Below are 25,024 nucleotides of genomic sequence, written 5' to 3'. Positions count from 1 at the left end.
TGTTAAAACGTCTACATCTCCAAAATCAAAATGCTCTGTTCCACTTTCTTTGTGATGTCATGTAGTTGTAGTTTTCAAGTTAACAGCTCCCTTTACCTTTAGTTCAATAGAGATTTACAGTTCCAGGCCTGAAACTGTCGAAATGATTCTAGTGAAGGTGTATGGAGTTTAAAAACACAGTGGAGCACTTCCTGTATTACTACATGACATCACAAGGTGGAGTGTTTTCTGCTTGAGAGAAGAACATATCCTAAATATGCAGGGTTTCTGTGTTAAATATGTGTGAATGAAAAAAAAAAAAACTCCAGGTCTGTTTGTGATGAGGAAACAACATTATAACATCATAAAATATCATAATACGAGTGCTATAACCTTACACATTAGACATATATCATATTATCATCCAGGTTTCTCTTACGGCTAGCCATGGATACTTCTCTAAACAATAGGAGGATAAAATGTACCAGGAGTTCAGACTGCAGCAGCTGCCCTGTGTCTGTCTGTCACTGTTCATCATCACTGTTATTGTGCGCTCTACAGTTATTTATAAGCAGCAGAAACATTTTCAAGTGTGCACTGAGCCACCCGCCAACTCAACGGAAGCCTATGCTATTATAAACCGATATTTAACAGCACATAACGTAAAGTGAATCCAAAAGGTTATGTTTAAGTCAAGTCTTTTAAATGATTGTTCTGTTATAACAGTGATCAGAGATGTTTTCAAACCACTGTCCAACTTTACAGCATGCAGAAACAAACGTCAACACATGATGGGGATGTTCCATGCACACAGGTTAAATGGGTGAGACCCTATACATGAATATCGATGGGTGGGGCTACCTGAACTAGTCAGGTTTTTGGGCCTCATTTTCTGTGACCCTACTTTCTGACTGACATTGTTGTAAATGTCCTGCAAAATAAGTAAATAAATACATAAATAAATAAATAATACAAATAAATATCAGGGATTTTTTTTTTTATATATAAATATAAATTGAAAACTTGTTCTAAGGTAATCTATAACACATTCGGTCAGAGGCCTGGGAGTAAAGGGTACTTGTTTACTGAGGCCCAGAGTGGGAAAGGTCCCTCACAAAGACTTTGAAATGCATTATTATTGATACACGTCTACTAGCTCAATTCCTACAAAAGTTCCCTGTTATGAAAACATTGGGAAAGAAATAGGAACCTACAACAGGAAAAGAAAGACATGATGGATCATTACACCATTGTCAGAGAAACCACTTTCTACAGAGAGAAACTAAGTTTTGCTATTGGCAGTTTTTTTGTTGTTGTTTATTTTGAACTTGCATAAAAAAGCAGCAGTATCAAGACAGAACAAAAAGCTTCAGTAAACCAACCAATAATGAAAATCTGTAATCCTTACAAACAAGGAATTATATACATGCTAGAAAAAGGAGTGTTTTTGATTACATTTAAAATGTGACTTGATGACGGAAACATACTAACAAATACATTCTTTCTGTGACACCTGCTTTGGTAAAACTCATACACTGGAGGAGGAATAGGAAGTTGCTTTAGAAATCAAGGACTTCTTTCGCATGAACACATATTATATATTATTAAATCACTACTTAGCATTTTTTTCTTCAATCACACATTTCCTCTGCTTCCTGTTGTTTTTGCTACCCTCCCTTCCTCCTGATAATCACATCTAACCCTAAATGACCCCTACTCCTTCATTCTCATCCCTCTCTCCTTCTCCATATGTCTTCCGCCATCCTCACATCTCCGCTCCTCTGCACTCTCTCCTCAGCTGATTCTCCAAACTTGGTCATGTTCTTGGTTCTTAGGCAAACATAGTGCTTTAAACAGCATCACTCACACACATGCACGCAGAGACCGGGCTGATCTGTGTGTTTCTATTTCAGCCCGTCTCTCTCAGGCACTGGTCATGGCTCGCTGCAGGAGCTACTTACGAGGACTGGATATCTGCGTCACTGTTTTACTCTTGGTGAGCACACTACCTTAATTGCATTTTTGTGTTGACCACTGTGGGAAAGATCAAAATGTTATGAAATATTCGATTTTATTTCTTTAACAGTTTAATTTTCTTTACATGTAGTCACAACAATTTTGAACCATGTTGTATTTGTGGGTGTTTTTGTTGCCTGAAATGTTCCACAGTATGACATTAAACCCTCTTTCATTTGTTACATTTTTCTATTCTATTTTTGCTATGAGTTGACCCTTCTCTCCACAGATCTGAGTTCTGAGTTGTAACTTGACCTATTAGAACCTCTTACTTGTTTCCATTGTGATAGATATGTTTAATGCCCAAACATTACAGGCAAAGCAATGACATAAGGTGGCAGACCCTCCACCAGAAAAGTTACATCGTGCTCCTTTAATTGCAAGTCAAGAAAACATGCCAGCTTTGTCAAATTGTTTCACACATTCTACAAGTGATGTGTTAAATGTAGGCTTAATTAGAGGTATAACATTTCTTACAACAATAATCATAAACAGTTGCTGATTTTTGTTTCCCTTACTAACATCTCGCAAGAGTATGGCTAAAGCTTGACAAAAGTAATTCAGTTCTCCTGTCAGCAGTTACATGATGACAATGTCAAGAGTGTGCAGGCATACCTTAACCTATTTGTGGAACAATATGTCATTCGGATCTTGGATACTTCTGTGGAAAATGCCATCAGTGGAGGAGGAATGTAGATATACACTGTATATACTTCTATAACAAGGTATGTTATAGAAGTGTTTCCCTACCAAAGACTTTTAGATATTTACTGAAAAGATAACAAATATCAACAACATTAATACTGCTTAATCATTCATTGTCACATGTGATGAAGAACTAATTTGACATTAAACTGTTTAATATACTCTCCTCTTCAGGTGTCAGGAATGCTGATGATCACTGTGGGCTTCACCTCCATTGATGGTAACAAACCTGTAGCAAAGGTAAACCAATCTCATACACAATATTAAACAAAATAACTACAAACATGATACAAAATGTTAATTAAAAAGTCCAAAAACTCAGCAAAATCATTTGAAATAAAACACACAATTTCCAAAGTCACCATTTCATAAGCTCAATCTCTTTAAGAAAAAATAAATAGATAAAGAAACAAACAAACAAAACAGTGTACAGCTTTGTCAGAGTTGCACTGTATAGATCCACATCTGCTTGTCATGGATATGTTATTTTGTTGTTATTGGTTTGGAGCAGGCTTTCTGCGCCATAGAACTGACCTATAACTTCTGTTATAACTGTTGAATCTCCTGTTTGTTTTCATGGAGATAAAGTTTAATGCTATACTTTGAAACATATCAGGCAAAGCAATAACATCTTCATGGAGACAATAACACTTCATGTAAAAGTTACATAGTGCATCTAAATAAACTGATGAGTCAACATTTACATTGCTGCATTATAACTTTGTGTGTGTGTCTCTGCAGTTGTTGGACCAGTTGTCCAGCAGTGATGGTCTGCTGGTGCTGCAGGTGCTGGGCCCCATCACAGTGGTCCTGTCCCTCTTGGGTCTGTGTGCCGCCTCTTTGGACATCAAACCTCTGCTTCTTCTGGTAGCACATATACGCACTTATATGCACATTGCTTAAAGGAAAGTGAGAAATGTCCTTCAAATAACCAGTCTCTGCTCTCCAGTTCTCTGCTCTCATCTTAGTGGAGTTTGTGGCTCTGATAGTGGTCGCCTCACCTCTCATACAGATACAAGCCCAGGTAAACGTTTTTACAACTTAAAGCTATTCAGTCAACATTACTGCACTTAAAAATATTAGATTTTTCACATTGGTTTAGTCATTGTTATGTAGGAGTTGGTTGCAGAGTATTTTAAATTAGACATACAATGTGAGATATAATGCTATCGCCAAATTTGATCTGATTTCGATTTTGCTTTCATTCCAGTGTAGGCTATCTCTGTACTGTGCTTTTATACCTTTATTTTCTACCCAATATTACCAGCAGAGGGAGACAAATACCTAATCTATAATTTGTAAAAATTACAGTGACAGTAATCAGAGCCCCTGAAGGAGATATTCTGTACTTCTAGCCTACACTCTAAAACTCATAATTTAGTTTTTATATTTTATATTTTACTTCATCCATCATTCATTCACTGAATCACTCACTGAATAAGTCTTTCTACTTCTTCTTTATTTGTACTTATACTACTTATTATTCATCTCTGATAAATGGGACATGATCAACAAGTCTCAAAGTATAGCCTATATTTTATGCGTCAAATGATGTATTTGTGCAGATGGACAGTGCAGTGGAGGATGTGTTTTTGAATGTTACCCCACTCCACAAAGCAGAAACATATATCAAACAGGAGCTGAGCAAACTGCAGGCATCTGTAAGTAAGACCTAAGTGATTCTGCATCGTAGCAATGTTTTAAAGTCGCATAAAGGGAGAGGGCTTGTTCACAGGAATCTTGCTGTGGCCTCAGGAGTTTTGAGGACTGGGAAGATCAACCTCCAGCGTCCTGTCTTTGCACACCTCCCACTCCTTTCACATCAAGTTTAAGGTAAACATAGTTCCTTTAACTAACTTAAACAGCAGACTTAGATTAAATAAGTATAGCCATGCATTGTTGTTATTGGTGGAATCAGTAAACATGCTTCAACTGGTCCTGTATAAAATTACAGTTAGTCATTACAGGTCCCAAGGTACACACTTTGTCTGGATAAAAAGAAAGGCAACTGCCACAAAACCAATGCCACTATCAATGTTATGGATGCCAATTGAATTTTGAGTGTATCTCCATGTGTGGGGGTATTTATAATATTGCTAGGACTAAAATATGTATAAACACTAACTTGAAAAATAAAAAGCAGACAAAAGGGCACATAAATCAGATCCCCATGACATAAATCCTTTATTAGTTCAACAACATTGTTTATAGATATGGGCTTAAAAATGTTAAAGGCTAGAGCAGGGGTCGGCAACCCAAAATGTTCAAAGAGCCATATTGGCCCAAAAAAACAACCATACTTGCCTGGAGCCGCAAAAAATTAAAAGCCTTATATAAGCCTAATATGAAGGCAACATATACAGCACAGACTCTCACAGAGTTAATTTTAACATTTTCTCAGAGTCTACATGAGTCCAGTCTATTCTAGAGTTAATTTAACACTTTTGGAAATGTTAATTAAGTAACACTGGACCAAAGTTACTGTTTAACCCCAAAATCAAGAGTTAAATTAACATTTTGAGAGTAAAGGGTTAACACTTTGTAGAGTTATCCTGATTTAGCTAAACAACACACAGAGGTGTTTTATTTTTACACTTAACTTGAGTTAATTTAACATCCTGGAGAGTTGTAACTACACACTGTGAAGTGTAAATTACGGTACACTGTAAAAAACACATTCAGTGCATGTAAAGCCTTTATTTTCTTTAAAACACTGTAAAAGATGAAATTATGTACAAATCATTATCTGAAGACTCTTGGCATCACCGTTCAGCTGTTGTTCGACCTGAACAGTCCTCTGATGTGTTGGGCCTCCTTGAGAATAGTCAACAGGGCTGTCCGGTGGCTGAGGAGTCATTTGCCTTTTTTTTTTTCAGCCGCCATGAGATGTACCCTGATCCACTTGCAGCATCAGAAAGATGCTCCTAAAAGTAAAAAGGATGCCATACAACTTAATGTTGAATGTTAACACAATTTACATTGCTTAGAAAGCAAAATAGTTCTTACATAGCCTTTCTTGGCATATGGATCTTTGAGAGAAGGAAACGCCGTCACAATCCCAACGGTAGACTGTTCCTGGGTGGCCTTACAGGGGAACTTACTGAAACAGGAATTCAACTTATTAGAGACGTTAAGAATAATTTATTCAATTTTGTGAACAAACATAGAAACATACCCATGGTGCTGAATCATGTGAGAAACCAGTATATTAACATTGACATAAGCAAAGAGCTAAAAAACCATGGGTTATAGTAACGTCTTCTAGCAATTTCTTTGATAAAGAATTCAACCTATACAGTTATAATTGTAATTCTAATTAGTGAAGAAAATAAAAATATTGTCTATAGTTTAAATCAAATTGCACTTACCAAAAAAGAGCTGCATGTAAAAGTGAAAAATTCACTGTGTCTGTCTGGTTCAAACTGGTTCAAACTGGTTCAAACTGGTCTTCTGTGGTGGGAATTTAAAGTGGTGGGTGGGCGGTGCCGAGTTAACACTCGGGGAAGTTGAAATAACACTAGCAGAAGTTGAATTAACACTAGGGGAAGTTGAATTAACTTCAACCATATCAACTCTGGCAAATAACCCCAACTCTAACTCCCATTTAACTTTCAAATAGTTAAAATAACACTTTCTGTGTTAAAAACAACTCTGAAATATTTTACCCTGAAAGTTTAACTCTCCAGTTTTTGCTGTGTAGGCTGTCAGTATATTGGCTATATAAGCCTACTATTAAAATGACTAAGTAGACTACAAATACAAAATGAGCTTTCATGATTACACAAACCCCTTTTGCGACCCTCTCATACCCAGTGCGCCGTCTGTAGCCACTGAAATCAGGTGGTGTTTATTCCTTTGTCATTTAGGCCCTGTTTACACGTACATGGGTATTTTTAAAAACGGAGACATTTCCCTTCGTTTGTACACATCGTTTACACGCAAACGGTGAATTCGCCTCTGAAAACAAATCTTTCTAAAAAAGCGTGAATCCCGTTTGGTTCGTTATATGTTGTTCTGAGCGGTCCATCTCCGCACGTGTTTTTTTTTTTTTTTTTCGGGGAAAGCGCTTCTCAGGTGCAACACGTGTTTGCATTTGCAAACACAGCTGATGGATCAGATCCATGACCAGAGATGAACGAGGGTTTTACCCCTAAAGAAACCATATTAAAACAACAACCAAAAAAATAATTCCTTTTCCATTTTCACTCATTTTTGAAAAAGCTCCAGGGAGCCACTAGGGGAGTGCTAAAGAGCCGCATGCAGCTCTGGAGCCGCGGGTTGCCGACCCCTGGGCTAGAGTTTAGGTTAAGGTTAGACAAGAAGTGACTATGTAAGTCAGTGTAATGCCCCTAGGAAGCACGTGGAAATTTATTATGATAATAATGAATCATCAGTAATGATTTTTGTTTCTGTTTAGAAGCACAGATGTCCATAATACCAGCTCAGTGGACTGTATGTTAGCAGTAAGTGAGACCTATAGAGTACCACTTAAAACCTGGGTTCACTCCAAGGTAAGCACATTTTGCTCAAATCTGACTCCACGCTTACAGAATACTCAGTTTAAAGTGTACCATTTCATTTTTGTGGGAGAGAGTCTGCCACATATCTGTCTCCATTACATGCTATTACTTTGTCTGAAATGAAATATGGCATTAAATTATTAATGCAATTTGTACAATTATGAACAATTCTTCTTTTTTTCCTCAGCCCTGTGGCCCCATTCTAAAGAGCTATCTGAGCTTCCCCATCAAACTCCGAATAGGAATAATTTCTGCTGTAACCACCATCATAGTATGTAGCTCTTTCATGTACAAAAAGTGACTTTCACATCTTATGCTTATGTGATTTCAAAGTTGTATTGCAGCACTTATAGCCCTGCACACCGTGTAATCACAGGTACACAAAGTAGAACTAAAATGACATATCAGTCAAATCCACGCATCACTGAGTATAGACAAGACAACATACTGCAGGCCTGTATCATGCACCCCAGTGCAGGGATTTGAATACAACTTTGAATTTGAATAGATACTCTAGACCAGGGGTCGGCAACCCAAAATGTTCAAAGGGCCATATTGGCCCAAAAAAACAAAAACCATACTTGCCTGGAGCCGCAAAAAATTAAAAGCCTTATATAAGCCTAATATGAAGGCAACATATACAGCACAGACTCTCACAGAGTTAATTTTAACATTTTCTCAGAGTCTACATGAGTCCAGTCTATTCTAGAGTTAATTTAACACTTTTGGAAATGTTAATTAAGTAACACTGGACCAAAGTTACTGTTTAACCCCAAAATCAAGAGGGTTTTACCCCTAAAGAAACCATATTAAAACAACAACCAAAAAAATAATTCCTTTTCCATTTTCACTCATTTTTGAAAAAGCTCCAGGAAGCCACTAGGGGAGTGCTAAAGAGCCGCATGCAGCTCTGGAGCTGCGGGTTGCCGACCCCTGCTCTAGACTTTGGACATTTGGACTGCTAAGTAAATGTATGTCGATAATGTGTTTTAAACATTCATTCAGGTGTTAGGCGTAAAGATTCTATATATCTTATATGCAAAATTTATCTGTGTCAACTGGGGTCTCCTGGCCCTGTATGTTATAACAATATTACCATGTAGTCTTAAAGCCAATTTAGGGTCCAGCGTCAAATCGTCTGCGTCGACGCGTACCCCCTACGCACAGCCTCTGCGTCGACCGACGTGCACCTCAGAAATTTTCTAACTACGGGTCAAAACGACGCAGACGGCAGGGGAAGCGACGCAGACGATATTGGTCCTCCCTACCACCGCTCTGTATACATTTCCTGTCGGCTTTCCTTTCTTTCAGTATATATTGACAAATAATGTGTTTGATGAAGCTTTGCGCATGTGTTTACGTTTTACAGAAACAAAACTTAAAACCACATGGCTAACTTGCATAAACAAAGCGCTCATAAAACAGCTTGCTCCTGGTACGCGGTCAGCTTCTGTCGGACTTAAAAAGGACACGATTCAGTGGAATATGTATGTTCTTTCTGTGACAGAGGGATATTGTACTAATGATGAGTCTTTTCTGTGCTTTTATCATGTTAGTGATGATTCTTGTTAAACTTTTCAGAGATTATACGTCTGCGGGTCATAAATACAGATCGTATATATGAATGGACAGATATCGTAGCCCCCTAGCATATTGGCAGTGAATTACTTCGCGGTGCACAGACCTTGACGCAGATCCATAAATCAAAAAAACGACGGCGACAAGGCGACGGCAGCAGTGCGCGTTGAACTATACTTTACCCTTCCTGACATACATTAAGACTTTTATATACTTGTTCAGGCCCTAAATTGCACTGTGATTTTGTTTAGTATCAATACTTACTACTAGAGCCCGACCGATATGGATTTTGCATCACATTCTAGACACTCGTGATGGGTATTCCAGTTCTTTTTAGAGAACCGGCTCTTTTGGCTCGGCTCACTAAAAGCTGCTGGTTCTTTTGGTTCCCAAGCGGCTCTTCAGATTGTTTTGTTGCAAGCAGGTCTAAAGCACGTCTAAAGCAGGACTGAATCAGGACTGAACCAGGTCTAAACCAGGACTGAAAAAGGACTAAACCGGGACTTATTTATTTTATGCTAAACTACAGCCAAATATGCTCCTTTTTTTATCCTACGTACACGCAAATTTCTCAAAGTTTCGTTTTCAGCCGCTGCTGCTGTCAAACTACCACGAGTCTGCATGCGGCGTGAAGAGAAAAAAAGTGAGAGAAAGAGAAAACACAGCTCCCAGTAAGGATCAGGCTCCTGTCGTTCGCTTCAAAGAGTCGGCTCTAAGAGTCATTTCGTTCGCGACTGACCCATAACTAGTAAAGAAACAATCGCTATTAGCCTTTAGCTGTAAATGCTGCACGCCGCGGTAATTAATTATTTGAGCCCGACCGATATGGATTTTGCTGTGGCCGATATGAAACCGATATAATGGGAGTTGGAGCTGCCGATAGCCGATATAATCGCCGATATATTTAGTGATGTAAAAATTCACTGTAAATGTTGAATTGTTTAAAAAACTTAGGTTTGGCTCTGATGGATTTTAAATTGGGTTTATTTAGGCAACATTTATTGTTATTCTGCCTCTTTACATCATATTTACAGACAGTAGGTTGACTTAATGGCATTTTTGCATCACATTCTAGACACTAATGATGGGTATTCCAGTTCTTTTTAGAGAACCGGCTCGTTTGGCTCGGCTCACTAAAAGCTGCTGATTCTTTTGGCTCCCAAGCGGCTCTTCAGATTGTTTTGTTGCAAGCAGGTCTAAAGCAGGTCTAAAGCAGGACTGAATCAGGACTGAACCAGGTCTAAACCAGGACTGAAAAAGGTCTAAACCAGGACTTATTTATTTTATGCTAAACTACAGCCAAATATGCTCGTTTTTTGTTTTTTTTTATCCTATGTACACGCAAATTTCTCAAAATTTCGTTTTCAGCCGCTGTCAAACCACGAGTCTGCACGCGGCGTGAACAGAAAAAAAGTGAGAGAAAGAGAAAACACGGCTCCCAATATGGATCAGGCTCCCGTCGTTCGCTTCAAAGAGCCGGCTCGAAGAGTCATTTCGTTCGCGACGGACCCATAACTAGTAAAGAAACTAGCGCTATTAGCCTTTAGCCGTAAATGCTGCGTGCCGCGGTAATTAATGATATGCGCAAATGTCATAATTCACACGTCTATTTACATATCAGTGCTGGTCCAGTAACAAATATACGGCCAATGTAGTCACTTTACAATAGACCAATAGAAAACAGACTGTTTATGTGTGGGAGCTACAGCAGCTAACCCATAACGAATGACTAAAACTAGCTTCAAAGTCGACATATTTCCAACACTCACCGCTCACACAGGCTCCTCCTCACATCACAAGTCTGCACTAATAAATGTCCTTTTAATTCAGACTCAAACCGATTGTCCGTAAAAAGAATACAATCTCAATGTTTGGATCTGTGTCTGCGGATGTAAACAAACGCACGTGAGTGACGCGACTCTGTGGTGTGTTCAGGGACAATACGGACACACCCACGGATAAATGACTCCGTAGATAAATACTGATGTGGAGCCACATATTAGGACATTTATCTGTCTGAAAATTGGATTAAATGAACATAATGTAGAGAGTCTAAGATTTTTTACAACGTATCACATGCCCACGTGAAATATCGGCCCCTATCAGCAAGCATATCGGCCGATAGCCGATATGCCCATATCAGCCGATAATATCGGCCAACCGATATATCGGTCGGGCTCTATTAATTATATGCGCAAATGTCATAATTCACACGTCTATTCACAGCTCATTTACATATCAGTGCAGGTCCAGTAACAAATATACGGCCAATACAGTCACTTTACAATATGCCAATAGAAAACAGACTGTTTATGTGTGGGAGCTACAGCAGCTAACCCATAACGAATGACTAAAACTAGCTTCAAAGTCGACATATTTCCAACACTCACCGCTCACACAGGCTCCTCCTCACATCACAAGTCTGCACTAATAAATGTCCTTTTAATCCAGACTCAAACCGATTGTCCGTAAAAAGAATATAATCTCAGTGTTGCGCACCGCTGCGGATGTAAACAAACGCACGTGAATGACGCGACTCTGTGGTGTGTTCAGGGACAGTATGGACACACACAGACAAATGACTCCGTAGATAAATACTGATGCAGAGCCAAATATTAGGACATTTATCTGTCTGTAAATTGTATTAAATTAACAGAATGTAGAGAGTCTAAGATTTTTAACGATGTATCACATGCCCACGTGAAATATCGGCCCCTATCAGCAAGCATATCGGCCGATAGCCGATATGCCCCCAGGTGCCCATATCAGCCGATAATATCGGCCAACCGATATATCGGTCGAGCTCTACTTACTACTACTTTTGTTACCACAAAAATAAACAAGAAATTAAATTTGTCAACTGGATTTGGTCAAATACATTTCGCAGCTCATCCAAACTGCTTCTTCAGTTCTGGTAAAAATTCTGGTCGACACTTCCTTATATCTGGCTGAAGGGAGGAGCTAACTACAATGGAACTACTCTGCAACTAACACATTTATGTATTTAAACAAATTTCCAGCAGTTGTCAGATTTGATCAGGTGACAGTTTAGTTCTCTCTTCTAGCTTGTTATCCTGCAGTAGTCTCCTTCTTGCTGCCTCCATCGCTACTGATGTAGGAACACAAGGGAAAAGAGAGGTCACATCAAAGGAAACCATTGTCTGACCCAGGTCAAACTGGAGATGTTTGATTTTGTTCACAAATTCAGCTGTGTTCTCAATATAGTGCACTGCGTTATCCACCAATGGGGCCAGAATGGTCTTCAGGTGTTTGGCCACATTGTAAGTGATGGAGTCTGTGCTACAAACAATGGGTCTAAGTGGTAGTACTCCTTGTCTGTGATTCTTTGGGAAGCCATAGATGCACGGAACAGAGTCACCAGGATACAGTCTATAATACATCTGTCGATCAATGACTTCTTACTTCTCCAGCTTCTACAAGCAGTCAATGATTCAATATTTTTGTACCCATTGGTGGGGTCTTGTTTTAGTAATTCGTAGATAGCAGTGTCACTCAGCAAGCTGTTGACTTTAGCCTCATAATCAACTGCATTCAGAGTCATTGTGCATCTCCCTTTGTCTGCTGGCAGGATGTTGATGCTGTGGTCTTTCTCGAGAGCAATAATCGTACCTTCATTTCCTCTGGTGTTACATTAGAGGGTGGAGGTTTGTCATTGTTTAGTGGAAATGTAGCAGTTATTGGGCCGGCACAACCACAGCTGGCAGTTTAAAATATTTGTGTGGGGAGAGATTGGTTCTGAAATAAACAAATGGAGGCGGAGACGTTATTATCTGTGGCCTCTGCTTTCTGCTACTGCCGAGTAACAGGAAACAGAGGCCAGAGCACCCCCAAACCGTCTCACTGCATGCTCTGCCATCTGGTGGATAAAATTGAAATTACAATTGCTTCCCAAAACTAAAACACCACTATTCCTTATTTACAGAATTTCATTACATTAAATAAAAACAATGTGACCACACATTGAAGATAGCTCCCAACATAAAAAAAAAAAAATATTACTTTCCCCCACTAGTCCACATTTCAACAATATTTAACTTACATTTATATTTAACAGTTTTTCATGAAGAATGTATTTAAAGCAGTAATAGTCTATAAGGTGAACACCATAGATTACATGAAAACAGGTGAGTATAAAGGTGCCTGGTAAGCAAACGGTGAGTAAGCAGCTAGAGGACTGTATGTACTAGGTGAGTATGGCATGTACATAGGTGGCACGTAGGTCAGTAACTGGTATGTACTTGGAGTGTGCATAATAGGTAAGGGCTGCAAACAAGATCCTTCCACTAAGTTAACTGTTGTTCCTGAAGGCTGACCTAATGACTCATAAGTGAATACCTGACGAGGTTTTCTATCATGCGTGGATCTTCTAATCTCTGTGTGCTCTACAGGGTGAGTAGGTAGTGTTTGCTCTTGGTCTGCTGGCATGTAGTCCTCAGGTTCCTCTTCTGAAGGCAGGAGAAGTAGAGGCGGATTGTCCTGTGGTGCCTCCCCTCTCGGCGGTGTGCAAGCTGCAGCTGGTGGATCCTCTCTGGCAGGTGAGTAGGCTGGTGAAACTGGTGTGTCCTCTCTGGTAGTTGTCACAGGTAAGTATCTGGTTTGTCCATCTGCAGGCTCTCTGAAGTGCGCTGGTGCTGTCTTTGGTTGAGATGGAGGCTGCTCATTACTCTGCATTGTTCTCCCACTAGGTATCCGCAACCAGTAGCCTGATCTGCTCCCTTTATCTGAGTCTATCTCAGAGTTGTCACTTTGATTTGTCTGTTGCTGTGTCTCTATGAATCTATTTTTTCTTGGTCTGTTTACTCTTGTTTTTTTGTCACTTTTGGGTTTTGCAGGGCGGGTGTTGATCTCAACAGGTAAGTTATTTACTAACAGCAGAAGATTACGATGCAGCGTCCGAGTTTTTCTTTTGTCTCCACTCTCTGGACAAACAACATACACTGGGTTTGGCCAAGCTGTTCTTTTACTATGTAAACAGTCTTTTCCCAATAGGACCTCAGCTTGCCAGGCCCTCTGAGGTTTCGCACTAGGACTCGGTCTCCTGGCTGTAGTACAACACCTTTCATTTTCTTGTCATATGTCACTTTTCCTCTTGCACTGGATTTTTGACTGTTTTCACTGGCAATGCAGTAAGCCTCTGTCATGCGCTCTGCCCACTTTTCTGCATATCCCCTTGGTGAATATGTTTCTCCCTCCTCAGCTAATCCAAATAGCAAATCCACCGGGAGGCGGGGATTTCGGCCATAGAGCAGGAAAAAGGAGAGTACCCAGTGGCCTCGTGACGTGTGCAGTTATATGCATGTACAATGTGTGGGAGGTGGTCTTTCCACCTCAACTTTTCAGCGTCTGTCAGAGTTCTTAACATTTGCAGTATAGTTCTATTGAACCGCTCGGCTGGGTTACTTTGGGGATGGTATGGGGACGTACGTGAATGACCCACACCAGACAGAGTTTGCAGTGTAAACAATTCATAAACAATTCATTTTCAAATTCATGCCTCTGGTCGTGATGCAATTTTTGATGATATCCAAACCAGGGAATGAAGTCTTGGAAAATGCGCTCAGCTGCTGTGCGCCCACTCTTGTTCTTTGTTGGATAGGCCTGAGCAAATCTAGTGAAGTAGTCGACTACCACTAGGATGTACTCATAACTTCCACAGCTGGCTTCTAAATGCAAATAGTCAATACAAATAAGCTCTAGAGGGAAACTGGTGGATATGCTACCCATAGGAGCTCGGACATGTGTCACAGGTTTCTTGGACATTTCTGTGTAACATATGTCTCCACTTCTTTTGCCATAAAGGGCCAATAGAATCTTTCTCTGGCAAGATGGAGCACTCGTTCGGTACCAACATGGCCCATTTCATTGTGTAACTGCTGTAGAGCCAGGTTTCTATATTTTGCAGGGAGTACTAGCTGCTTTCTCTCTTTTGTTTTTCTGTATAGGTCATTTTCAAGATGAAGCTTAGTCCATTCATGTAACAGTTTGTGTGCGGCTCCACTTACAGTCTTGCGTAACTCACCTGTCAGTTTTATCTGTGACTCTTTCAACTTGATGATCTGGCTGATGGCAGCATCTTCTCGTTGAGCTTTGATCAGATCACTGTGGCTGATGCTCCGTAGGCTGGCATGAAGCGGCTGGTGCAAGTCTGGGGCAGTGGTATTGAGAGCGGCGACCCAGGCAATATCTTTCTGCTTGGCTTCCGTCCCAGGTAGCTTGTACTGCCTCATCTGAAAAAGTCTGTGTACACTCAGAACCATACTTTTCTGTGTCTAACGGTAGGCATGATAGTGTGTCTGCATCAATGTTAGTTTTCCCAGGTCTGTACTTTATGTCAAACCTAAAGTCAGAGAGCTCCCCAACCCACCTATGTCCAACTGCATTAAGTTTTGCTGTACTCATGACATATGTCAATGGATTGTTATCAGTATAAATAGTGAAATGGGGTGCATAATACAAATAGTTTCAGAATTTTTCACACACAGTCCATTTCAAGGCAAGGAACTCTAATTTCCCACTATGCAAATGGTAGTTATGTTCAGCCTGTGTCAAAGTCCGAGAGCCGTAACCTATGACGCGCAATTTGCCTTTTTGACACTGATAAAGAACAGCTCCTAACCCCTTGTCTGAAGCATCTGTGTGAAGTGTGAAAGGTAAGTCAAAGTCTGGATAAGCTAGTACAGGGGGACTAGTAAGGAGAGTGACTAGCTGTTCTAAAGCGTCCTGGTGTACAAATGTCCATATGACAGGCTCTTTGGAGGGCAACTGTGCGCGTTTACCGTTTTTGTTAGAGGTAGGACTCTGGGTGGGGCCTAGCTTAGTCTGGAGCAGTTCATAGATAGGCCTGGCTATTCTTGAAAAGTCCTGGATGTAAGAGCGGTAGTACCCCAGAAACCCTGTTAGTTTCCTCACATCTCCTACTGTCTTTGGTGTCTTGGCTGTTAGTGTCTTTACAGCCTCCAGGTCATGTGGGTCTATTTTGACTCCTTCAGCTGACACAATCCTGCCAATGTATCTCACTTCATTTTTGTAAACTTCTCTGGTCTCAGCTTTACACCATGTTGCTGTAGGGCACGAAGAACTTTTCTGAGGCACTCGACATGTTCATCAAAACTTTTTGCATAGCACAATATATCGTCCATATATGGTAGGCAACATTCATCTCTGAGGGGCCCAAGCATTTCCTCCATGCTCCTTTGGAAGGCTGCAGGGGCATTAGTCAGTCCAAATGGGATACGGACCCATTCATACAGTCCCTAGGGAGTGATGAAGGCAGTGAATTGGCGGGACCCCTCTGCAACAAAACCCTGGTGATATGCCTTCCCCTGGTCAAGGATGCTGAACCAGGCATAACCACCAAGTGTGTCTGTCAAGTCTTGTATTCTGGGAAGTGGATGTCTATCAGGGACAGTCTTTTTGTTAAGTAGCCTATAGTCAATACATAACCTTAAGCTGTCATCTTTTTTTCTGACACATACAACGGGAGCGGCGCATGGGGACTTAGACTTTTCTATCCACCCGTTCAACAGCAGTTCTTGTATGTAGTAATTAAGCTCCCTGAAAAGTGGCTTTGCTATTGACGAGTAGGCTCTTTGAACTGGGATATCATCCATGAGATTAATTGACATTTACAGGGTTGGTATACATCCAATGTCCGTACTGTCCTGTGCAACAGCTGCCGATTCTTCCCCAGAGCATTTTGTTAACCTTTGCTTGTTGTTCATCAGTGAGGTGACTTAAATCAACAGGTGGTTGCCATGGTGATAGCTCAGTTGCAGGAGTGGAGGTTGTGCTGCTTGTCACTGTGGGCTCAAGATCTTTTGATGAGTCCATCTTTATTACTTTGTTAACACTCTGGATATTACCAAGGGCAGTTTTTCTTTGTAGCGTTACTGCATGTTTAGTGTTGTTGCCCACAGGTACCAAAACAAAGGGGTTCTTTACATTTTGTACCTCCACAAGCCCTTCACCAATGTCAAGTTCTGCAAGACGTGTGTTAGTTTCATCAGGTTCAAACAGAAAAACAGGTTCATATCAGGGGACACATTACACTTGATCCAAGCAACTTGACCAGCTGATATAATGGTGTCACATCTGCCTGTGCGTATTCTTTCATTTTGAACAGAGGGTTTGTCAGTCTGAATTAGGGATGGGCATGATTAATCGATAATTGATCATTAAGAATTTCATCGATTACGTTAATTTTAATCGACAAACCGAATGTAGGTTGCTGTGCGTAGCGTGACCAAACAGGGGTCCATACACGTGTCTCTCTGCACTCAGAAGGAGCGAGACACAAACAGTCGGTCAGTCTGCAGCGTACCGAAGCACAAATGCGTATTTAACGATGACTTGTACAAGAAATTCCACGCTTTCCGTTGCGTTCGGGACAAGTGTGAGTCCATGTGAATCCGTGTATCATTTGTTCATTCGTTTTTCAATATAAAACCAAAAATAAGAAAACGAAAAAACAACAGTTTTCTTTGTTATTTGTCTCCAAAACCAAAATGAAAAAACGGATAACGATTCGTTTTTTCAGTTTTCGATTTTGTGTTTAAATGAAGAATGGAAAAAACGGATAACGGCCGTTTCCCGTTTACGTGACTTCCGTGACTGCGATGCCGAACTTTTGCACCGCATACAGACTGAACCGGGACTGATCCAGGTCCAGACCAGAGCGGGACTGAGACCGGGACCAGACCGGGACCAGGGCGGACTCCGAGCCTCCACGGGGTCCGAGCCTCAGCTTCGAGCTCCGGCCCTGCCGTGGGCTCTGAGCCTCCGGTCTGGTCCCGGTCTGGTCCTAGTCTTGTCTCGGTCTCGGTCTCAGGCCCGCTCTGGTCCCGGACCTGGTCCATTTGAACCAAAAGCTCTTAGTTCGGTTCGTTTTCGTTGGTGTGAAGCGTCAGTCGGAGGCTTTGCTCCACCTCGGAATCAGCCGCGGTTCTTGAGCGCGGAGGACCAGAGCAGCTCTGTCCCGGTCTCAGTCCTGCTCTGGTCTCGGTCTGGTCTCGGACCTGGATCCGTCCTGATTCAGTCCGTATGCGGTGAGACTGGGACCAGACCGGGACCAGACCGGAGGCTCAGAGCCCACGGCAGGGCCGGAGCTCGAAGCTGAGGCTCGGACCCCGTGGAGCTCGGAGTCAAAGCTCGGAGTCCGCCCTGGTCCCGGTCTGGTCCCGGTCTCAGTCCCGCTCTGGTCCCGGTCTGGTCCCGGTCTCAGTCCCGCTCTGGTCTCGGTCTGGTGTCGGACCTGGATCAGTCCCGGTTCAGTCCGTATGCGGTGCAAAAGTTTGGCATCGCAGTCACTGAAGTCACGTAAACGGGAAACGGCCGTTATCCGTTTTTTCCATTCTTCATTTAAACACAAAATCGAAAACTGAAAAAACGAATCGTTACCCGTTTTTCATTTTGGTTTTGGAGACAAATAACGAAGAAAACGGTTGTTTTTTCGTTTTCTTATTTTTAGTTTTATATTGAAAAACGAATGAACGAATGATACACGGATTCATGTGCACAGTGTACAAAGCAGGAACATATGTTTCAGTGTCCAGTGGGAAAAAGCTTTACCAGGTGAGAGTCGCGCAATGTCGATGACGAGTCCCCACCTCCCACCCCCAGTACGGTGTCCTGGTTTTGACAAACGCAAATATGGTCACACTAACCTGTATTCCACTGAATCATGTCTTTTAATCCAACAGAAATTGGCCGCATCAGCGACACAAGAGCTGTATTTTTATCTTCGCTGAGTTTATGCGGTTTTAAGTTTAGTTTCTGTGAGAGTTGCGCAAAACTGAATTAAACACATTATAATGTCAAACGGGCTGATGTGGCTCTAGAGTCGTTACGGTTTATATGTCGTAAAGTTGAATTTATTTATGCAGATTAGTAGTGCAGATAGTAATAATAATGATGATCATTTTAATATAAAACGTTAATGATTAATCGATAATCGATCGTTAATTCTTCCGACGATCGATTAAGAAAATTTCATCAAATGCCCATCCCTAGTCTGAATAAAGTTCACAAGCAGCTCTGCTTTTTCTGATGGGATAGACATAGCATTACAGAGTAGGCTGGTGAGTGTTGGAATAAATCTCTCCGGTTGCTTTTGGATCACCTCTTCTAGTACATTGAAACCTAATATTGGCAGAGTCGGCGTCAGAGCACATCTACTGGAGGGGCATGGGTCACCAGCAGGGGGGGCACTGCCATTTGAGAAATCTTTTAACGCGGTGGAGTCATACACAGCAGACATGCTATCAAACACGTTTCTTTAACAGTATTAGGCTAATTATGTGCTGTTATTATTATCATTATTATATTAAGATTATTATTATTAGCTGCAATAGTTGTTGAGGCTGTGTGGTAGACGATACGCACACAAGACAATAATAAAAGGTTGAGGTTTATTAAAAAACAATAAGGCCTGCCACTGGTTGTAAACATTAAACAGCCTTCCGTCAAAAACACCTCTGAACTAGAAATAGCCACGCATCGGACAGCACCAGGGCTGTAGTGAGCGTGGTACGCGAGGGTAACGCCGTCCAGTCCTGTCCTATAGAGACCTGAGACTTGAGGGACCGGGACTAAACCAGGACTAAACCAGGACTAAACCAGGACTAAACCAGGACTAAACCAGGACTAAACCAGGACCAGTGGCGGCTGATGGTATAATTTTTGGGAGGTGCACCAAGGGCAAAATTATTAATATATATTATGAATAATATATGTATTATATATATAGGCTGTAGTATTATAACAAATACCAGAAACAGACATTTTGATTAGTATTGGCTGAACAATATCGATCAGAGCACAATGAACAGCCAAGCACAAACTTCACGCAACAAACACAACGTAACACACCGCTCACACCCAGACCCAACAATGTCAACAAAACTACAATAAGAGACATGAACACAGATGCCGCTCCTCCAGCACACAGCAGAACAACCAGAGCAGCTCCATCGCACCCGTGAGCTCATTTACGCACTATTTAACTATTAACTCTATAACACTCTTTACTTGTGAGGCTCCAAGTTCAGATTTGCCGCAAACTAATGAAAACCAGCCTCTTACCTTCTCCAGAGACTGAAGCAGAATGTTTCCTCTATCCACTGTCCCATTGGTTCTGTTTCCAAAAGTGTATTGTCCAATATGAAGAGATGAAACTGGTCCAAATCCTGGTCCAGTCTGGTCCGTGACGCGAGGTCCAGGAGCCGAGTGCACGAGCGGTTGTAAAATTAGTCTTAATCCCACTTCCCACTGAAATCTGAAAGTTACAGTCAGTCCATATCAGCACCAGGACACCAGGTAGAATTATGCCTCTGCGCGCTATGCTCAGGTCAAACTTTTACACCCAGAAACGAGCGGGCAAAGGCGGGTAGAGCAGCGAGCAACTGCCCTGGCCCCGGCGGCGGCAGCGAGAGCCCCGGCCCAGTGGCGACTGCACGGGGTCCGGGCGGCGACTGTCCCGGGTCCCGGCAAAGAATGTCCCGGCTCCGGCAGCGGTAGCGACAGTCCCGGGTCCCGGCGGCGGGTCTGTCAGTGTCTTTGACTCTGTTCTCGCCATTTCCTGTGTGGAGCTTTAGGCTAAAGTAGCAGCTGCCGCTAATCGTGAAGCTGCAACGAGTTGACGCAGCAGGTTGACGTGAGTGACAGGACAGTTGTCCAATCACACTACACTAAATAAACAGAGACTGTGATGTCATTGATGTCACAGTAAACACCAACACCAAATATTGGTCTTTCCATAGCAAAACTACTAACGAGGAAAGGCATAGTGATTGACAAGTTGGGGTCTACATTGCCCACCAGATTAACTGTTATAGCGACCCAACCCTAAAATGGAAGAATGTCCCCATTTACAGCATGCAGTCTTAAATCATCCTCCTCACTGATAATCTCACTGATGGGTCTCACTAAAATGTCAGGTAAGTATCTATTTTTACACTCTTTATCAATGATGCTTACTTGGGCCCCTGTGTCTAATAGTGCACTGACTGCTAAACCATTTAGATTACACTGGGTGAGAGCTTTCTTCCCAATAAGATTCGCAAGTTTTTCACTTTTTACATCAGGTAAATCTGTAGCCATTGTGTTGACATGTTTGGTTTGGGTTTGTTGTTCTTTTTGCTGTCCCTTGTCTTTACTAATGGCAAGTTAGGACGAAGGAGGGGACCCGATCATTGTTTGTCCTGTGACAGTGACCAGCTCCAGTTTCCCTGACGCGGCAGCTTCTTGAGGCAGCCCACTGCTTGATGTCCTTCGTCTCCGCAGTAAAAACAGTGAGGACAATCAGGACGGTCCTGTGCAAGACATGTGGCACAACCATGACGTTTTGGTTTCTGATAATTTGCTTTAGTTTTCATGTACTGATTTGTCTGGTCTACTTTTTGTGACTGCAAATGTTCAACCATATTTGTTAACTTTTCAACCTTGTCAACTAGCTGTTGGATGATGTCAGTCTCTTTATCAGTTTGTCTTTTCACAACAGTGTCCTCTTTTACAGAGATACCCTGTGCCACATTTACATCAGTTGTTGCACTGTGCACATTGGTACCTCTGGGGCGTGACACTGGACCAAGACGACGCTGTCTTTCACTCTCGTCACTCATTACTTTTTTTTAGATGTTTGAGTATAGCTTCATCAGTGACTGAAGGGTCGGCTAGTAACGGTTTGAGTTCTCTGCGAATGTCACTGTGTTTGTGTCCTAGACCCTGGTACACTGTGTGAAGAAACACATCTTGAACCGTGCTAGCACTATACTTTACATCTGTGGCAATATGCTTTGAGGCAAGCAGGATCTTTTGCTTTAAGCCTATGACTTGATAAAGGAACTGCTGGGGTGTTTCACTGTCATTTTGCTTAGTGCGCATTAATTCTTGGAAAAGCTCAGTGTTGCTCTGTTCACCAAGATGGGAGTGCAAAAAGTCTTTCAGTTCTTCTACAGTTAGTTCATCTTTATTCATCAGCATGTCTTTGAAATTACCTGGTTTGATGACTCTTAAGACAGCTCGGACTATTTCAGCATCACTAAACTGCTCTTTGAATCCTTCTTCAATCTGGCGACAAATGTTGTTGTAACTGATGTCTGACCCTTGGTCTCCTATCTGACCACCTTGTACTTTGAACTCTCTCCGGTGAAGGTAAGAGAGATCTCTGAGTGACACAACTTTCTCATATGCGGTGGAGTTGATAGGGTTACTTTGAGCTCTAAACTGTGACCTCGACTGTGGCTGTACAGGTGATTGATGGGCAGACGGAATAGCATCTGAGGGCATGTACTGTGCTACCTTTTAACTTAACTCCTCATAACTGTGAAGCAGCTCCTGCAGCTCTGTGTCATTTGAGCTCACATGTTGGGACTCAGAACCATCAGTTTTCTCTTTTTCAAAGTGATTTTGGCTTTGTACAATGTCATTAAGTTGTGTGTCTGGGGACTGGGCATTTGAATAATTCACAACAACACTGGTTGTCAATCCACGGCTTTGTATGATTTGTTCAATCACATCTTGGAGCTGTAGTAAATGTGACATCAACCGATCCTCAGATTCTAGTAAACCGTTGCTGCACATAACACCACTGATGTACTGAAAACAACTCTCTTTGTCCCCTGGCATAAGATGTGACTTGTCCACTCCAGGCATGGTCCCCAGTGATTTGGCGAGCTGGAATAGTTCATTTGCTGAGAGGGTGAACAGACTCCTCTTGATGCTCCACACCAAGCTTTTCCTTTCACCTTCTGCTGACTCCATTTCCTTTCACCTGGTTCACACCGATGTTGGTTCTTTTCACTCTTTTGACCTTGACAGGCATTGTTTCAGTACACCGTAGTTTTCACTTTACTCAGCACCACTGGCGTAAGGGTGTCGACTCTTCATCAGTAGGCAGCAGCTCTCTCTCTGGTCACCGCTGGGCTCATCAGGGTTGACCAATACTCTCCCCGTACGGGCCACCAAGAAACTAGCAGGTATTGGGCCGGCACAACCACTGTTGGCAGTTTAAAATATTTGTGTGGGGAGAGACTGGTTCTGAAATAAACAAATGGAGACGGAGATGGAGACGTTATTATCTGTGGCCTCTGCTTTCTGCTACTGCCGAGTAACAGGAAACAGAGGCCACAGCGCCCCCAAACCGTCTCACTGTATGCCTTGCTATCTGGTGGACAAAATTATAATTGCAATTGCATCTCAAAACTAAAACACCACTATTCCTTATTTACAGAATTTCATTACATTAAATAAAAACAATGTGACCACACATTTTGGGCATCACACAATTGTTACAGGCTTCTAGCTTCTGTCTGTGTGAGCTTGTTGTTCCTAATGGCAGTTTCTGCTGCTGTAATGTGTCATGAGGATGTGGTTAGAAGTGGTTAGAAGTTATAGAGAAATTCAGTCCATTGGAAAGTACTTCTTTCTCTGTCTGGGTGAACGTCAGGACCTACAAGCACAGAGAGAAAGGAGAAAGGAGAAAGAAGAACAATATATGCAGAAAGCCCTCTGTGTTTGTGGCTATCCAAAACCAAGAGAAAGGACAACAGAGAATCAGAACCCAGGAGAAAGGGGATAACTATTCTTTATATAGCTGGTGTTTCTGAAAAACTACAGAGGATTTTCAGACAACATGAGATCCCAGCCTATTTTAAACTCAATTGAGTGTAGCAAGGACTACAGAGAGTGCTACACTGGAGAAACAAAACAGCTACTTCACAAGAGGATGTACCAACACAGACGAGAGAGCAGCAGTGGACCTCAGTCTGCTGTACATCTCCACCTAAAACCTACAGGCCACTCTTTAGAGGATAGTGAGGCACAGATCTTAGCCAGAGAAAATAATTGGTTTGAGAGGAGAGTTAAATAGGCTATTTTTGTTAAGAAAGAAGAAAGAAAATCCTTCTCTAAACAGAAACGGAGGACTTAGACACCATCTGTCTCCTATTTACAACTCCATCCTCCATCCAGAGGTGTGAAAGCACTCATTATGGCCCTGAATGGTTATACTAATAAGGCCCCACACACAGTGCAGTTCAGAAGGCCTAGCTAACAGAAACTGTAAACAAGTGTGTTAATTGCAGAGTAGTTTCATTGTAGTTAGCTCCTCCCTTCAGCCAGATATAAGGATGTGTCCATCAGCATTTTGACCAGAACTGAAAAAGCAGCTTGGATGAGCTGCGAAATGTATTCAACCAAATAAACTTTTGTCCAGCTGACAAATTGAATTTCTCCTTTGCCATGGATTCCACCTGGACAACTGAGGGATTTTTATACAAAAATAAAGACAAAAATTGTCACATTTATAGAGCTTTCAAGGCACCCAAGTACCTCACATCAAAGACCCATCACCTATTACTCAAACACTGGGAACAAGGTGGATGAAGTGTCTTGCATAAATCTAAAACAACAGTTTTTCATCAGGTCAATCTGGTCTGTCTATTTGTTTAGTATCTGGGTATCTATACACTTTTTTCTCTAACATACCACAGCACAACTGTCTGATGTTTTGTGCATTGCAGATTGCAGCAATTGCCCTGTCTCTTGCCATGGGTTTGGAGAAGTATTGGAGAAGTCCTGCAGTGGAGAGCACAGTGGATGACTACAACAGAGTGAAATACCAACCTCAACCCTACCTCTCCTGACATTTGACCCCCTCACACAGCCGCTGCTTCAAATAACTCCTGCTATCTGTTGAGTATTAGTGAATGTTTTAAAAAGGCATTTTCAGCACAGCTCATCAGTGGCTGTTAAGACTGTTGACATTTCTGAGGGGTCTGTTCAGGGAGTTTGGGAGGTGGTCATTATTGGCTCTATTTTAGACATGAAAGTGGACACAACATACTGGTAGGATTTCCAAGAAATAGACTACTTCACCTTAGTGATATCCCAGAATTTTTTGTTTTGTAAATAGGAAATGCTTTGATAGTTAAGAGTGTGAAAATGCCGTGGAACTTCTTTTAAATACTTATAATAAATGTTGTTTCAAAAAAGACACAAACGCACTCACTCAATAAGACTATCTTTTATGTTTTTGTAGAAGACTTGTGCAGTCCTCCCATGTGGCCATTAGAGCACGCTGTATTAACTTAACAATAACCTGCTTTGATTCAGCATCTTTAGTGCAGCTCATCAGTTCACAGTGACACACATGGTGGATTTAACTGCTTCTTGGGGACATTACATTGACATGAGAGACTGGAGGTTAA

The 25,024-nt window shown here is 41.7% G+C and overlaps 1 protein-coding gene and 1 long non-coding RNA gene across 2 annotated transcripts; one reads left to right on the top strand and one right to left on the bottom strand.

Annotated features, from left to right (window-relative positions):
* Positions 1–1,905: 1,905 nt before the first annotated feature.
* On the top strand, positions 1,906–24,739 carry LOC110161914 (23 kDa integral membrane protein-like). The gene is made up of 9 exons (XM_020926758.2): positions 1,906–1,975; positions 2,875–2,940; positions 3,442–3,567; positions 3,650–3,724; positions 4,266–4,361; positions 4,436–4,533; positions 7,118–7,211; positions 7,408–7,491; positions 24,338–24,739. The coding sequence occupies exons 1-9, from the start codon at positions 1,916–1,918 to the stop codon at positions 24,458–24,460; spliced, it is 822 nt and encodes a 273-aa protein (XP_020782417.1). The 5' UTR covers positions 1,906–1,915; the 3' UTR covers positions 24,461–24,739.
* On the bottom strand, positions 5,167–6,125 carry LOC110161915 (uncharacterized). Its single transcript, XR_002318812.2, has 3 exons — positions 6,069–6,125; positions 5,707–5,800; positions 5,167–5,624 (listed from the first exon to the last, which is right to left on the bottom strand). It is a non-coding gene; the product is annotated as an uncharacterized LOC110161915 (long non-coding RNA).
* Positions 24,740–25,024: the final 285 nt, after the last annotated feature.

This window comes from Boleophthalmus pectinirostris, unplaced genomic scaffold, assembly GCF_026225935.1.
Source record: "Boleophthalmus pectinirostris isolate CB_2022bp ecotype Guang Dong unplaced genomic scaffold, ASM2622593v1 HiC_scaffold_18, whole genome shotgun sequence".
Classification (NCBI taxonomy): Eukaryota; Metazoa; Chordata; class Actinopteri; order Gobiiformes; family Gobiidae; genus Boleophthalmus; species Boleophthalmus pectinirostris.
Note: the sequence above shows the minus strand (reverse complement) of the source record. Positions and strands in the feature narration are given on the sequence as shown.

Bases quoted from the DNA above. Each gene is read 5' to 3' on its own strand.
- LOC110161914 (XM_020926758.2), top strand. From the start codon at position 1,916: ATGGCTCGCTGCAGGAGCTACTTACGAGGACTGGATATCTGCGTCACT. The intron at 2,941-3,441 runs GTAAACCAATCT...GTGTCTCTGCAG, and splicing joins GTAACAAACCTGTAGCAAAG to TTGTTGGACCAGTTGTCCAG. The intron at 3,725-4,265 runs GTAAACGTTTTT...GTATTTGTGCAG, and splicing joins TCATACAGATACAAGCCCAG to ATGGACAGTGCAGTGGAGGA.